Source organism: Artemia franciscana, chromosome 8 (assembly GCF_032884065.1).
Source record: "Artemia franciscana chromosome 8, ASM3288406v1, whole genome shotgun sequence".
Taxonomy (NCBI): Eukaryota; Metazoa; Arthropoda; class Branchiopoda; order Anostraca; family Artemiidae; genus Artemia; species Artemia franciscana.
This window is the reverse complement of record NC_088870.1, coordinates 42,074,510-42,091,317: the sequence shown is the minus strand read 5'-3', so window position 1 is coordinate 42,091,317 and position 16,808 is coordinate 42,074,510. Positions and strand designations below refer to the sequence as shown.

General features: G+C 35.7%; 1 protein-coding gene across 3 annotated transcripts in view; it reads left to right on the top strand.

Moving 5' to 3' along the window:
• The window catches only part of LOC136030445 (polyhomeotic-like protein 3), a 154,051-nt gene that overhangs the window by 71,707 nt on the left and 65,536 nt on the right, over positions 1-16,808 (top strand). For all 3 annotated transcript variants that reach the window (XM_065709429.1, XM_065709428.1, XM_065709431.1), the window contains one exon: positions 3,157-3,320. In XM_065709429.1, the coding sequence (XP_065565501.1) occupies positions 3,157-3,320 (164 nt within the window). The remainder of the gene's footprint in view (positions 1-3,156; positions 3,321-16,808) is intronic.

The window sequence follows — 16,808 nt, the reverse complement described above, 5'->3', positions numbered from 1 at the left end:
TGGACTTTATTGCTACTATTTTAAATGGTGCTTGTAAAGTTTAACCCATGAAAGCGGAATCTTAAGTTAAACTCAACCATAGCAAAATTCAATCTACAAGCAAATTCAGCTCACGCAAAATTCAACTTATAAAAGTAAACTCAGGAAAATTTAAGGAGACAATGGGTCACGGTGACAACTCGCCATGAAAGATTGATGGAGCTAGCATTGGAGTTAGAGAAGGGCTATTGGCGAACTTAGGGCTATAGGGAGATTTTCGCGCCATTTGAATGGTGACGATAAAATCAACGATGCAGAAGACATAAACAACGATAATGGCGGTCATGATGATTATGATAATATAAAAAATGATGGTTAAAGCGTCAGTGATAATGACGATATATTCAAGAACGGTAGCAAAGATTGTAATGTAAATAAAGACTTGACAACCAGGACATTGACGATGACACCAGTGAAGTTTTTTTTCATTATTACCAATTTTGCCACGAAAATCATCAATATTATTCCAGGAATAATCTATGTCGTTGTTACTTTAAAAATAACTGGAGTCCTTGTCTGCATCATTATCATGGGAAACGGTACTTTCATCACTGGGAGGGGGGGTAACCTGGCTAATAGTTTTTTAGCTTGGCAAAATTTAAAACCTAAAAAAGAAAACTGTTCGTGAACACAGCTAAAAAGTAAATTCGATTTCAGAGGAGGGGTGGTGTCGCAACCTTCATCTACTACTGGTTTTGTCTAGCCTGAGATAATGGTGAGCAATTGTAAATGCATGACTGTCAAATAGTGTATACCCGCACTTAACTAGAAGTATGAAAAGATATTGTCTACCAGACATTAAGGTTCATTCCAAGGGGAGAGGTGAAAGGGTTTATTTTGCGTGTCTCCTATGAAAAAAAAAATTCCAATTAGGATCAACTTATAATTGTTTTAAACAGTCTAGTAATTTTCACTACTGTTACTAACTTATTGTTATTGATGGCATAGTATTTCTTGCCATTCAAAAGGATTTTGAGGAGGGAGGGTCTGAAGCAGGATTGGAGGCATGAAGTCTTGTACAGCAGCAATGACGGGCGGGCAGCGCACCTTCTACTTTAACGTTAAATAGATGATTTTGAACGGAGAATAATTTTTGGAAAAAGAACAATGTTAAAACACCTGAAAGGCTCGTAAAAAATATAGTTTACTTTTCTCTTATCCCCACTTTTCATGGATCCCAAGTACATGCTTAATTCAAGAAGCGTCGTCTTTGCAATAAAATGTTTCCCATTCATTATGATTTCCCCGTGAGTTCTAAGGTTACTAGGGAAATATACTTGGAGGGAAGGAAATAACAAATAAGAAAACGGGAACATCAGTCCCGTCTACTCTCAGGATAGGATTAGTTACCAGCAGCTGCTCCTGGCAAGGAATTTTTCATTTAAAATTAATTGAAGAATATATTTCTAATAGGATAATTAGTAATAACTAATATTCTAGGGTTAATAATTTATTTCGAGGTTTAAAAAGTAAAATGGGGTGCAACTAATGTCGAAAGGAAAATACAATCTAGTTGTTGTTTTTTTTTTTTTTTTTTTTTTTTTTTTTTTTTTTTTTTTTTTTTTTTTTTTTTTTTTAAATAGTCTTTCCCCAGTGACGACATAAGTAACTTTTAGTATCCAGTTTTAATTCTCTTAAAGTACCAAGAACAGTGAAATTTAAATATTCTTGTTTGGATCGCTTAAGTGAACATTTACCAAACTTAGATATCTAAAAATGAAATTAGGAGAATGAGGAGTTCAATTTTATGAAAAACCTCCAAATGCAGTCCCGCAGCTACGAAGCTTACATATAACCTTTAAAAAATTTGGTTTTTTCTCCCGGTCAGGGTATCTCAATGAGATAAATAATTCATCGTAATCCACTCCGTTCTGGAAATGGCGCTCAACACCACTTTTCGATGCTATATAGCACTTAAACATTACGCTTTTAGTGCCAATTTACAAGAAGTACGTGACTAGCTTGAGCCATTTGTCCTGGGTACTACCATCTATTCCAGCGGCCTCATTTTTCCGGGGGGGGGGGGCTATGGCTGCTTTAGTTGTTTTGTGGTATTTTCGTTGGAAATCGCCTTTTTTGTGTTCTCATTGGGAAAAATTATAAAAAAACAACAAATTTGCCTCCTCCCTAAAATTGGTAAATATATTTTGCCCCCTCCCACCACTAAATTTCTGTGAATAAGTGACACTGATCTGTTCTATATCACAGGGAAATGTGAACCTCTGGTAATCTATTTTTGACCTTGGAGCATTTAATGTTTTTTTTTTCTGATTTGAAACCATGTTTAAGGGGTTTATGTTCTTACAGACTTCCTGAAAATTTGTTTTAGTTGTTACAAATTAATATAAAGTTAAATATGGAAGAAAGTTCCCATTTCCAAAAAAGTTTTAATTTGAAGTTGTTTTTTTTACTGGCTAGACAGTTAGTTTAAAAATGTTTTTGTTAAAGCGTGATCTTTACTGGAAATGACGAAACATCATATTATCGTGTAATTTATGTAATTTCTTCTCACAATTGGAAAACTTAACAAAAAATAGTCGAAAATAATTATAGAAGCATGTTCCTCGTTTTCATTTTCTTTTTATCGTGTAATGCTCACAGGTGAAAAGGCCAAACAACTTTAATGGAGAAAAACCATAAAATTATTTCGTGAATTTTTGAAAGGAATATGTTTATTTTTAAACGGCTCTAGTTACTATAATTAGGCATAAAAAATGTTTCGACTCTTTGAATAAGAAGTGTACAAGAATTTAGAAAGCGTAGCATTTTGGCTATGGTGCGGGGAGGGGTACCGACCCCACTGTATATATCCCCAGGGGTAAGGGGCTCAGCACTATATAAACCTATTTGGGTACGTTTTCATAATTTTGTTTATAGAGTATTATATTTTCATCGAATTTGTTATATTTCATTGTGATTAACCTAACTTCTCTTCTTGTGTTTTCGGGATATTCAATATCTTCACGTCAAATCTTCTTAATTTTTTTTAAGTTTGTTTCAAATCAAGGGCTTTGTCACTAGTAAATTATTAGCGGTGGGTTGTGCTCAGGACTATGTTCAGTTACTGAAGAGTACTTTTACTCGACGAAATAAACTAATTTGTTATTTTATTTTCAGTAAATGATTGGAATCAGTTCAGAGGTGCAACGTATATTCCTACGTCAGGTCAAGGTCAGACTTTGGTAATTAGTCAACTTGGTCAATTGGGCACAGTACTTAGTTCGTCGCAGGCTAATATACTTACAGCTAACCAAAGTACAACCAAAAACGGTGACCAAAAAGTGAGTCTTTTTTATTGTTTGCATTTTTGTCAATTAATAGAACATCTCCTTTGTCAGTGAGGACAGGGGCTCAAGTCCTGGTGTCGCGGTTATTTTGTTAGGAACTGGGTCAACGACGTGACTTCGTATGCTCAGCCAGAGTCAACCCAGCTCTAAATGGGCATCTGGAGAAATCTAGGGAAGGTAAACAGGAAGGGTGTGCGAAAGCATAGAATTGCCTGCCTTCAACCTTCCATTGCAGTTCCTGACTGAAGAGCCATGAAACAGAGATCAGCACCGCCCCTAGGGACTGTAAAATCCAGTGGTCTGTTCTTTACCTTTGCCATACTTTACCGTAATACCTAGCCAATCATGAAAAACTGTAAAGTATCTGGATCCACTCTTTTCTTGACAAATTATTTATGAAATCAGAATTGATTTGGTTTCTCATCATCACAGGAGAGTATAATTTTACGACTTAGGGTTTGGGTTGATTTTCCCAGAATGTTTTTGTGCGAGGGGGGGAGTAACGGGACCTAGTTTTAGTGTATGGAGAAAGATGGGGAAAAAATCGTTCTCTCCCTCTCACAAAGGAGCATGCGCAATCGTTTTATTCTTGGTTACGCCTATTGTCCAACAGGCATATAAGCATTTTTTTTTTTTTTTGATTATTATCCTCTTTATTGATAGACAGTTAAATATGTACAAAAATAGCTTCTTTAACATCAAATAACAAAGCAATTGAATCCAGTTAAGTGATTTTAGTCGAGTTATAAAACCATATCTCACAAAAAGAAAATAAACAGGCACTACAAATAGTCTAGTTGACGTCAGGATGATCATACAACTTCAAACATTTGAGTAACGGAACATGCCTCTGCGAGCTCATTCTCGTTGTCTGATAAAAGAAGATGGTCACATAGAGAAACATGGATAGCTAGATAGAATTGATTAGACACTGGCAAACGAAAATCAGCATACACCTGAACTAAAATTAAGTAGTTTTGGGCGTCAAGCCATGGCTAATTGTAGAAAAAGCCAAAACAGATAGTCCGAGTGAGAGGCAAATCTGGCATAAAACCTTATTAGGATTGCATAAAAATGATGTCAGTTCATTTGTTGATAGATAAGTCTATCTATCATCTGTCCGTGCATAATTCCTAGGGCAGACTTAAGGTAAATAGTCATAGAACTAAGGGATGAGAGAATTGGATTGATTTTGGGTTGATGCGTGACAGACAATGTTCACTGAACTTTAATGCAAAATTTGGAACTGAATTCGCTTGGACTCACAGACGAACAAGTTAAACCTAAGACTAAGACGTGGCTGCTTGTAGTCTAAAGGTGGAATACCGTGTCATGGGAATGACACATGACCAACAAGTCCTCTGGACTCGCAGGCATGTGATGAACCCTATAGTTATCAAGTGTCTGGTTAAATGGCACGGGTAAACGGCGGGAGTAAGCCGACAAAACGAGACAGTTTTATCCATAAAACATAGCATTTGTCGCTGTTACGCCTAAAGGACATTTTTTGAACCCATATAAATTCCAAAAATCATGTGCTGAGCTGCTCTCAAAGGGAGGAATCAGCTGGACAATGTATGTTCACTTATACCTTAGTCCTCTTGATCCATTATACCCTGATGAGCCTTCTTTTGACACTGATGGCTCTGGCGCCTCTTGTACCCGGGGCAAAATCTTGATTAATTTCCCACCTTGTCTCCCAAAATTTTTTGGCCAAATTTTAGTAAAGTTTTCATTTATTAACAAAACTTCATTTAAAATCTGACTTCTTTATTATATGGGAAAAGATATGGGGAAAATGAAAATTTTGGATTTAATTTGCTTATGCTTACTGCCAACTTCGCCATCTACTTTATTTTAATAAAACTAAAAACTAAAATTTCAAAATTACAAAAGGATTATAAATGTAAAACTATTATTTGAAATTTTTCGTCCATAAAATTTCTGCGCCCGCAGTAAATCTCTCCTCTTGCCCCTTTCCCCTTCCCTTTAAAAACAGCTTAGTAACAGTTTTTAGCAATTATCTTAGAAGTGTGAAGATATCAGATACGACCTTTAGGCGTAGACATCACTGTAACCATTATAACATAATGCTAACATTATAACATAATGCTTAAATAAATCTATGAAGCCTCTAATTACAAAATGAAAACAGCACAGAATTTTTGTCAACTCAAAACTTCTCTTGAGCTCGCACATCTGTTCGGAATTTGTTTATATTGGTCCAGTATGCATTAAATAAAAAAAAACTAGTTTTTTTAACTGAAAGTAAGGAGCGACATTAAAACTTAAAACGAACAGAAATTACTCCGTACATGAAATGGGTTGTCCCCTCCGCGTCCCATGCTCTTTACGCTAAAGTTTGACTCTTTGGAACAATTCTACTTTTTAAAACAATTAAAAACTTTAGCGTAAAGAGCGTGGGACGCGGAGGGGACAACCCATTTCATATACGGAGTAATTTCTGTTCGTTTTAAGTTTTAATGTCGCTCCTTACTTTCAGTTAAAAAAACTAGTTTTTTTTATTTAATTTCTGAACGTTTTTGAATTAATGCATGTTTGATTTTGGCTCTCCGCACATAAATTATTGAAATGAAATTAGTATATTAATTTTTTTTTTGGCTAAATGGCTTTCTCTTAGTTTTGATCAGACGATTTTGAGAAATAAGGGGTGGGGAAGGAGGCCTAGCTGCCCTCCAATTTTTTGGTTACTTAAAAAGGCTACTAGAACTTTTAATATTCAACGAACGTTTTTATTAGTAAAAAATATACGTAACTTAAGAATTAACTTACGTAACCAACTTTTATATTCTTATATTTTTATTATGTGTACGAGGGGGTTTGTACCCTCGTTAATACCTCGCTCTTTACACTAAATCGTAAGTTTTGTCCCAACTCTTTAAGAATGACCCCTGAATCAAAAAGGCCGTAGAATAAATAGTTGAAATCACTAAAAATATTTTAGCATAAAGAGCGAGGTATTTATCTCCTCCTAAATACCTCGCTCTTTATGCTAAAGTATTTTTAGAACCCCTCATATGCGTAATAATCTCTGTTCGTTTTAAATTTCAATGCTATTCCTTACTTTCATTTGAAAAAACGTTTTCATGTTTATTTTTTCATTGTTTTTTTTATAGTAATGCTAGAAAATCCTGCGCCCTTTTCATTGAATTTTTCTTCCCCCATGACATATTCCTCAAAGGAAATATCCTCCCACAAAGCCCTCTCCCATCAACCCCACCCCCAAACCAAAAAATCCCCATGAAAACGTCTGTACACTTCCCGATAACCATTACTATATGTAAACATTGGTCAAAGTTTGTAACTTACAGCCCCTCCCTCAGGGATTGTGGGGGAGTAAGTCATTCCCAAAGACATAGTTATTATGGTTTTCGACTATGCTGAACAAATTGGCTATCTTAAAATTTTAATCTGTTGACTTTTGGATAAAAATGAGCATGGGAGGGGGCCTATTTGCCCTCCAAGTTTTTTGGTCACTTAAAAAGGACACTAGAACTTTTCATTTCCGTTAATATGTGCCCTCTCGCGACATTCTAGGACCACTTGGTCGATAAGATGACCCCTGGGAAAAAAAACAAAAAAAACAAACAAATAAACACGCACCCGTGATTTGTCTTCTGGCAAGAAATACAAAATTCCACATTTTTTAGATAGGAGCTTGAAATTTTTGCAATAGAGTTCTCTGATATACCGAATGCGATAGTGTGATTTTCGTTAAGATTCTATGACTTTTAGGGGATGTTTCCCCCTTTTTTCCAAAATAGGACAAATTTTCTCAGGCTCGTAACTTTTGATGACAAAGACTAAATTAATTGAAACTTATATATTTAGAATCAGCGTAAAAATTCGATTCTTTTGATGTATCTTTTAGCATCAAAATTCCGTTTTTTAGAATTTCGTTTACTATTGAGCCGGGTCGCCCCTTACTACAGTTCCTTACCACGAACTGTTTGAAATGAAAATAATTCGGTATTTCGGGGCTTCTGACAATATTACTCCTTTGCGGAAGTTAGGCTCAAAATTGAAAAAGGATTATTTTTTTTCTCTGGGCCCCTTCCACCTCTTAGTTCGTTTATTTCCCGTTAGTTTTCACCTGTTTTCGCTTGATAGTTGTGTTATCTCTTAGCAGTTCTTTCGTTAGTTGAGTTATGGTTGTGGTATATATGTTTTATCGCTCGTATAGTTGTGTTATTTTCAAATTATACTCCATAATAGAGAGGCTCCGAACACCCAGCATTGTATGTTAAGCTCTTAATTTGACGTTTTTTTTCTAACGTGACCACATTCGTCCTGCGCCCTTTTCATTGAATTTTTTCCCCCATGGCATATTTCTCCAAGAAAAGATCCTCCCATATAGCCCCCTCCCTCAACCCTACCCCCAAAACCAAAAAAAATCCCCCTGAAAACGTCTGTACACTTCCCAATAACCATTATTATATGTAAACACTGGTTGAAGTTTGTAACTTGCAACCCCTCCCCCAGGGACTGTGGGGGAGTAAGTCATCCCCAAAAACATAGTTATGATGACTTTCGACTATGCTAAACAAAATGGCTATCTCAAAATTTTGATCCGTTGACTTTGGGAAAAAAATGAGCGTGGGAGGGGGCCTAGATGCCCTTCAATTTTTTTGGTCACTTAAAAAGGGCACTAGAACTTTTCATTTCCGTTAGAATGAGCCCTCTTGCGACATTCTAGGACCACTTGGTCGATACGATGACCCCTGGGGAAAAAAAAAAAAAACAAATAAACACGCACCCGTGATTTGTCTTCTGGCAAAAAATACAAAATTCCACATTTTTGTAGATAGGAGCTTGAAACTTCTACAGTAGGGTTCTCTGATACGCTGAATCTGATGGTGTCATTTTCGTTAAGATCCTACGAGTTTTAGGGGGTGTTTCCCTCTATTTTCCTAAATAAGGCAAATTTTCTCAGGCTCGTAACTTTTGATGGCTAAGACTAAACTTGAAAATGAAACTTATGAAACTTATATATTTAATATCAGCATTAAAATGCGATTCTTTTAATGTAGCTATTGATATCAAAATTCAATTTTTTAGAGTTTTGGTTCCTATTGAGCCGGATCGCTCCTTACTACAGTTCGTTACCACGAACTGTTTGACAAAGGGAAACTCAGCTGATCAATTACTAAATTGTTGGATTTGAGGTTTCCTGTGAGATACATATTGGACTCAGAACAAGGCGGATAAGAGCATAATTAATCAAAAGTTCTCTAGGAAAAAAACCCAAGTTACCGAATTTCTTCCCAAAAGTAAGGTCATTACAATGTTATCTTAGGGGCCGGATAACGGGTTAGGGGGATACATACGCACACTCTCTGTATAATTACATAGAATATCGTTACCAGTAGCGGAAACGTCACAAATGTGGCAAGTAGCCACTACAACCATTTCAGCTGCATAACTCCATTTATTTCACAAAGATCCTATATGGAAATTCAATAAAAAAAACAAGTTTTTTTAACTGAAAGTAAGGAGCGACATTAAAACTTAAAACGAACAGAAATTACTTCGTATATGAAAGGAGCTGCTTCCTCATCAACGCCCCGCTCTTTACGCTAAAGTTTGACTATTTCTCTCAACTCTTCTTTTTAAAACAGTAAAAAACTTTAGCGTAAAGAGCGGGGCGTTGATGTGGAAGCAGCCCCTTTCATATACGAAGTAATTTCTGTTCATTTTAAGTTTTAATGTCGCTCCTACCTTTAAGTTAAAAATGTTAAAAATGTTAAATGTTAAAATGTTAAAAATGTTAAGTTAAAAATGTTTTTGAATCAATGCATGTTTGATTTTGGCTCTCCGCAGAGGAATAATCAAAACGAAATTTGCATATTTATTTTTTTTGGCTAAATGGCTTTCTGATAGTTTTGATCGAATGATTTTCAGAAAAAAGGAGCGGGGGAGGAAGCCTAATTGCCCTCCGATTTTTTGGTTACTTTAAAAGGCAACTAGAACTTTTTTTAATTTTTTATGAATATTTTTTTTAGTAAAAGATATACACAACTTATAAGTTAGCTTACGTGACGAACTTTTGTAGTCTAATGTTTTTTTTTATTACATATATAAGGGGATTTACCCCCTCCTCAGTATTACGCTCTTTACACTAAAGCTTAAATTTTGTCCCAATTCATTAAGAATGACCCCTGAATCACAAAAGCCGTAGAATAAATAGTTGAAATCACTAAAAATAATTTAGCGTAAAGAGCGAGGTATTAGGAGGAGGTGAGCCCCTCAAATGCGTAATAATTTCTGTTCATTTTATGTTTTAATGCTGCTCCTTAATTCCGGTTGAAAAAACTTTTTCATATTTATTTTTTCATTGTGTTTTTTAAATAATGCTAGAAAATCCTGCGCTCCCTTCATGAAAATTTTCTTCCCCCATGACATATTCTTCGATGGAAAGTTCCTCCAATATATCCCCCTATTCGCAACCCCTCCTCCAACCAAAAAATCCCTTTCAAAACGTCTGCACACTTCCCAATAACCATTACTATTTGTAAGCACTGGTCAAAGTTTATAACTTGTAGCCCCTCCCACGGGGACTGTGGGGGAGTAAGTCGTCCCCGAAGGCATAGTTATAAGGTTTTTCGACTACGCTGAATAAAATGGCTATCTCGGAATTTTGATCCGTTGACTTTGGGAAAATAATTAGTGTGGGAGGGGGCCTAGGTGCCCTCCAATTTTTTGGTCACTTAAAAAGGACACTAGAACTTTTCATTCCCGTTAGAATGAGCCCTTTCGCAATATTCTAGGACCACTTGGTCGATACGATCACCCCTCGGAAAAAAACAAAACAAAAACAAACAAATAAACACGCATCCGTGATCTGCCTTCTGGCAAAAAATACAAAATTCCACATTTTTGTAGATAGGAGCTTGAAACTTCTACAATAGGGTCCTCTTATACGTTGAATCTGATGGTGTGATTTTCGTTAAGATTCTACGACTTGTAGGGGTTGTTTTCCCCTATTTTCTAAAATAAGGCAAATTTTCTCAGGCTCTTATCTTTTGATGGGTAAGACTAAACTTGATGAAAATTATATATCTAAAATCAGCATTAGAATGCGATTTTTTTGATGTAGCTATTGGTATCAATATTCCATATTTTAGAATTTTGGTTACTGTTGAGCCGGGTCGCTCCTTACTACAGTCGTTACCACGAACTGTTTGATCAAATTCGTTAGTAATAAGGAGAACTAAGGTTCGCATAATGGTGTATTGCATGTCCTTGTATTTATGGTTTATTATATCTATAATATATAATCAAATAAAAAAATATAATCAAAATAAAAAGGAGAAGAAAAGAGCACAAATAAAAACATCCCCAGTTTCCCATCGGGCCATTCTACAATAGGAATAGTTAAAAAAAAGAAATATAAAAAGAAAAGGACTATGAACCCAGGGCCGTATCCAAGACTTTTGTGGTGGTGGGAGGGCGTACAATTTTTTTTTTTGCATCAATAAGTTGTTGATTTCCAAATTTGGGTACTTATCTGTTATTAAATAAAAAAAACAATTTTTTTTACTGAAAGTAAGGAGCAACATTAAAGCTTAAAACGAACAGAAATTACACCGTATATGAAAGAGGCTGTTCCATCTTCAACGCCCTGGTCTTTATGCTGAAGTTCTTACTGTTTTAAAAGTTGAAGTTGAGAGAAAGAGTCAAACTTTAGCGTAAAGAGCAGGGCGTTGAAGAGGGAACAGTCCCTTTTTTGCCTTAGCGAAAAACAGCAAATTTGGAGTCTCCGGTATTCGTCGTCAATGCCTCTAGGATTCGAATTGGCCAGAGGGGATAGCCCGTAAATTTGGCTAGGAAAAAATCACCGATTTTAATGTTCGTAGGATTCATGCCTAGTAAATGAAAGATTATAAAGTGAAAGAAACTTATCTTTCCGTGAGGGCCGAGCCTCACTAATGTATCCAAGTGAGCAATCAGTCCAAACTGTGCGAGGTCGGCCCAACTGCTAATCCTTCTCGACACTAAAAAGTGTAATTAACGCGCAGGCAAGTTATATCCAATTTTCTCTACACACCACACTTGGCTATCGTATCTAATTTTCTCAATTCAAAACGCCAAAAATCTGATTGTATGATAAATTCAAGAATCGACAAGTTTCTGTAGTCACTGAATTAATTCATGGCTAAGGAATCAAGTTCAAACAATTCAAAAGTTCAAACAGGTGTAATCCCTTTGAGAGCTAGTTCAATACTGCAGCATATCAGTATACTACAAGCACCTTCTTTGAATTAAATTCATTTTTTTCGGTAATCTCGGCTATAACGTTTTTTTCTGATATTATGAGAAATAGAAACATTCAGAAATAAATAAAGATTTTTAATTTTATGAATGGCTTAAGAATATTAAGTGGAAACTTTCAGGGCATGATGAGGGGGATGTACAACTGACGAAAAGGCAATATGTGCATACTTCCTTATATGAAATTACTCCGGATGTGAAAGGGGGTTTTCCTCCAACACTCCGCTCTTTACGCTAAAGTTTGACTCTTTCTCTTAACTCTACCTCTTAAAACAGTTTCAGATGCCTGCAGTATTCTGACATGCTGCAGTATTGAACTAGCTCTCAAAGGGATTTTTTAAAACAGTAAAAACTTTAGTGTAAAGAGCAGGGGTTGAAGAGGGAACAGCCCCTTTCATATACCGGGTAATTTCTGTTCGTTTTAAGTTTTAATGTTGCTCCTTACTTTCAGTTAAAAAAACTTGTTTTTTATGTAATTTCTGAATGTTTTTTAGTTAATCCATGTTTTGATTTCGGCTCTCCGCAGATGAATAATTAAAGCGAAATTTGCATATTTATTTATTTGGCTAAATGGCTTTCCCATAATTTTGATCGAAGGATTTTGAGAAAAAAGGAGGAGGAGGAGGCCCAGTTGCCCTCCAATTTTTCGGGTACTTAAAAAGGCAACTAGAACTTTTAGTTTTTTACGAACGTTTTCATTTTTAAAAGATATACGTAACTTACGAATTAGCTTACGTAACAAACTTCTATATTCGTACGTTCTTATTATGTATTTGAGAGGGTTCACCCACTCGTCAGTACCTCGCTCTTTACACTAAAGCTTAAATTTGTCCCCTGAATCACAAAGGCCTTAGAATAAATAGTTGAAATTCCTAAAAATGCTTTAGCGTAAAGACTGAGGTATTAGGAGGAGGTGAACCCCTTACATGCGTAATATTTTCTGTTCGTTTTAGTTTTTAATGCTACTCCTTACTCTCAGTTGAAAAAACTTTGGCATATTTATTTTTTCATTGTTTTTTTGAAATAATGCTAGAAAATGCTGCGCCCCCTTTATGGAAATCTTCTTCCCCCATGACAAATTCCTCCATGGAAAGTACCCAACACATAACCCCCTCTTCTCGACCCCCTCCACACCGAAAAATCTCCCTGAAAACGTCTGTTCACTCCCCAAAAACCTTTACTATATGCAAACACTGGTCAAATTTGTAACTTGCAGCCCCTCCCACGGGGACTTTGGGGGAGTAAGTCGTCCCCAAAGACATAGTTATAAGGTTTTTCGACTATGCTGAATAAAATGGCTATCTCAGAATTTTGATCCGACGACTTTGGGAAACAATGAGTGTGGTAGGGGGCCTAGGTGCCCTCCGATTTTTTGGTCACTTAAAAAGGACACTAGAACTTTTCATTTCCGTTCGAATGAGTCCTCTCGCAAAATTCTAGGACCACAGGGTGGATACGATCACCCCTGGGAAAAACAAAAACAAAAAAAACAAACAAACAAATAAACACGCATCTGTGATTTGTCTTCTGGCAAAAAATACAAAATTCCACATTTTTGTAGATAGGAGCTTGGAACTTGTACAGTAGGGTTCTCTGATACGCTGAATCTGATGGTGTGATTTTCGTTAAGATTCTATGACTTTTAGGGGGTGTTTCCCCCTATTTTCTAAAATAGGGCAAATTTTCTCAGGCTCGTAACTTCTGATGGGTAGCACTAAACTTGATGAAACTTATATATTTGAAATCAGCATTAAAATGCGATTCTTTTCATGTAACTATTGGTATCAAAATTCCGTTTTTTAGAGTTTTGGTTACTATTGAGCCGGGTCGCTCCTTACTACAGTTCGTTACCACGAACTGTTTGAAAGCGATCCCACTCAAGTTCTTCACCCATTGACGCACTGTAGAACCGGTTTCTTTCGCTAGTTTCTTTCATCTTAGTGTGAGACAAGACAAAGACAAGTGACAGAATAGATGGGAAATATTTAATTTACGGCTATATATTTGTTCATTAGGGGGTGGGGAAAAGTATTTAGATAGCATGAAGTTAGAAAACAATTCTTACTTCATAATATACAGAATAATTGGACCTAACACATTTTACATGAAGATCCACCAACTTTACTCACCCCCCCCCCACCCAAGCGCAAAGGTAAAAAAGCTTTTTATCTTCTTTGGTCTTCAATTCCAGCTCACGAATTAATGTGTTCAGTTTCATATTGCAGCTATCAAATCTTGACTATTTTGCTCAGTTCAGTTCTATATTTCCGTTTCCTAATTTTTTCATCTTTGTTTCCACCTTTTTTTTGTCAGTATTGTCATTCCACATTTCGTTTTCACCATTATTTTGCCAGTGTTGTCACGTGTTTGCACGAAATTATGTAATTTGTCGCTCCTTAGAGTAGTACCATAGAGATAGAAGAAAAGAATAGAGCCCAGATTCTGCAAAATTTCGTCGTTAACCTGGGCTTACATTGTATTTTTAGAATGAAATATTTATTATGAAAGAATGGTATATATTACAACATCTAGCGGGAATTTTGCCTATACTCCTTTTTCTATCTCTATGGGTAGAATGCTTCCTGTCTAGTTTATTGAATAAATTATATACTCATATAAAAGAGCTTTTCTCCCTTGTCCTTACCCAATGAACTTCATTAATAACGATTTTAGCCCTCTATGATTTATTCCCTTTCTACGATTCTCCCAAGAATGGCATATGAACAGTTAGACTTCAAGAAGATAGTAAAAGTGCTTCCCTTGGGCAAGGGAAATAACGAATCCGAGGAAGAGGCGTCAGGTCTCTTGAATAATTCAGAGAGGAAAAATAGGTCATGTTTCAGATCAAAAATGGTGAGACAAGAGTCTCCATCCTTTCTTTTAGTCTAACACTCATATTTCTGTTTCTTTTCGATGGCATATTGCAGTTATGATGGATGGATGGCATTTAATCTCAAATGACTGTGTAAAAATGTTGGAAAATGATATATACAAATGGCAGCTTTAAGGGGGAAGAGTTCCTAATAGGAAGATTTATTGGGTGGCTTAGGCCTAATGTTTCTACCCATTCCAGCTTATTTGTTCCAAAATGTTCATAGTGGTGTTCGTAGAGTAGTAGTCGAGTAGCTAGATGGCTGGAGGATGCAGACCCCCTTCTTTGGAATGTGAAATATATACAGTTCTGCTTAACTAATGACCATAAAGAGACCATTTCCATAGTTAAACTTAGACGTATCCGTAGGAGAGAAGAACTTCTTACAGATGCCCCAAAATGTTAACAATTTTGACAAATTTCTTTATATTTTCAGACTAAACATTACTTGAGTTATATGAACTTTACCCCCCCCCCTTTTCCCCCGAAGAAAAATGAAGATAATTTTTGTTACTGAAATTGCCAGATGCGAATGTACTAACGTGCTGAACTGTATATGGAAACATTGGTATCGATCCATGAAAATTAGGGGGGGGGGGGTAATTTGTAGTTTTTCAATTGTCGATGAAAATGTCAACAAAATCGTTTTCAGTGAAAATTCCAAAAAAGATTACTTCTCAAAATCTAGTGGATCAAATCCCCCGCTCTCCCTAACCCCTCACCATTTGGCGACACTGTGCAGACAGCGAGGAAATGACAGGTATTTTCGATTAGACAAATTTATTAATTAAACGGTATTTCAACAACCCATAAGGTCAGAAAAACCCATATAGTTGTTCACTATTATTGTTTCCATCCTTACAAACACTATAATTATATATACACAATTCATATTTTCAAAATTCAATTATGTTTTCAAAATTTATATATTATGAATTTGCATTCGAAACATGTATTATAAATCAATATTCGTTTTCCATTTTCTGTGCTCCGAATAAAATAAATAAACCCCTAAGGAATTTAAGTAATAAAATTAAGATTTATAATATCACTAATATCACAGAATTCGTAGAACAAATGTATCCCCCCCCTCTTTTACAGTTTGCCCCCCCCCCTCCTAAAAGCCCTGTCTAATTCTGTTTTGCCATGAGCTAAGTTTGCTGCCCTTTTTCTGTCAAAAAAAAAACGTATAATGCATGATACTTATAGTGAAATGAAGTTACATCTTCTAATCAGTTAAGCGGGACCAATCAACCCCCCCCCCCCCCCGAGGCCTCCCTATTAGTGACAGAATCAGCAGAAAACATGTATTTTCTTTTTCTCAGACCTTTGACTGACAATTAATAGAAATAATGTCTAAACATATGAAATCAGTCCGCTAGGTTTTTAATTAAAGTGACGAACCTGGACTTTTATAATTTGTAAATGTTTGTTTTATCATTCTAATAATAGTATAAAAATGAAATTGTTAGTGATGATATTATATATACCAATTATTTATAATACCATATATTTGGTATTATAAATTTATAATTATAATACCAAAAAGGTTTTTTGCCGATCCAAAACTATACCAATGATACCAAGGATTATTTCATAATTTCCTTTTACTACTATTATTTGTTTCTAACGTTCAGAAAATAATAAATAAAACAAGTTTTGTTTAATTGAAAGTTAGGAGCGATATTAAAACTTAAAACGAACAGAAATTACTCCCTATATGAAAGAGGCTGTTCCCTCCTCAACGCCCAGCTCTTTACGTTAAGTTTTTACTGTTTTAAAAAGTAGAGTTGAGAGAAAGAGTCAAAGTTTAGCGTAAAATATTCTTCTGATATTGAAAAATGTCTCTCTTGCAATTTCTATGCCCTCTTTCAAAATGACCCCTCTTGAAAATAGAACTCTAGTGATATCACTAATGAACAAGTATAAGATTTAATCCATGGTCAGGAACACGTGCCCGACCCAAGTACCAGACCAAAAATTTTTTTTTGACGATCCAAAACTATTTCAATGATCCAAGGATTATTTCATAATTTTATTTTACTACTGTTATTTGTTTTAAATTGAATTCAGTTTTAAAATGTTTTTAATTATAATTAAATATTACCACGAGGGAGAGCCAACTTTCAAGCATCATGTATACCGGCGTTACGTACCACGTGTGGCATAAGTGCCAATCATGGTGAAATGGACCAAGCGTTGCAGGAATTGTGCCGCATGTGACAGAAACTGCCAAGCGTAGGTAGAGCCTCGATTAACGTGGCACTCCTGCATGCACACTAGGTTGCAGAAAGTGGGTGACCCCCGTATCATCATTT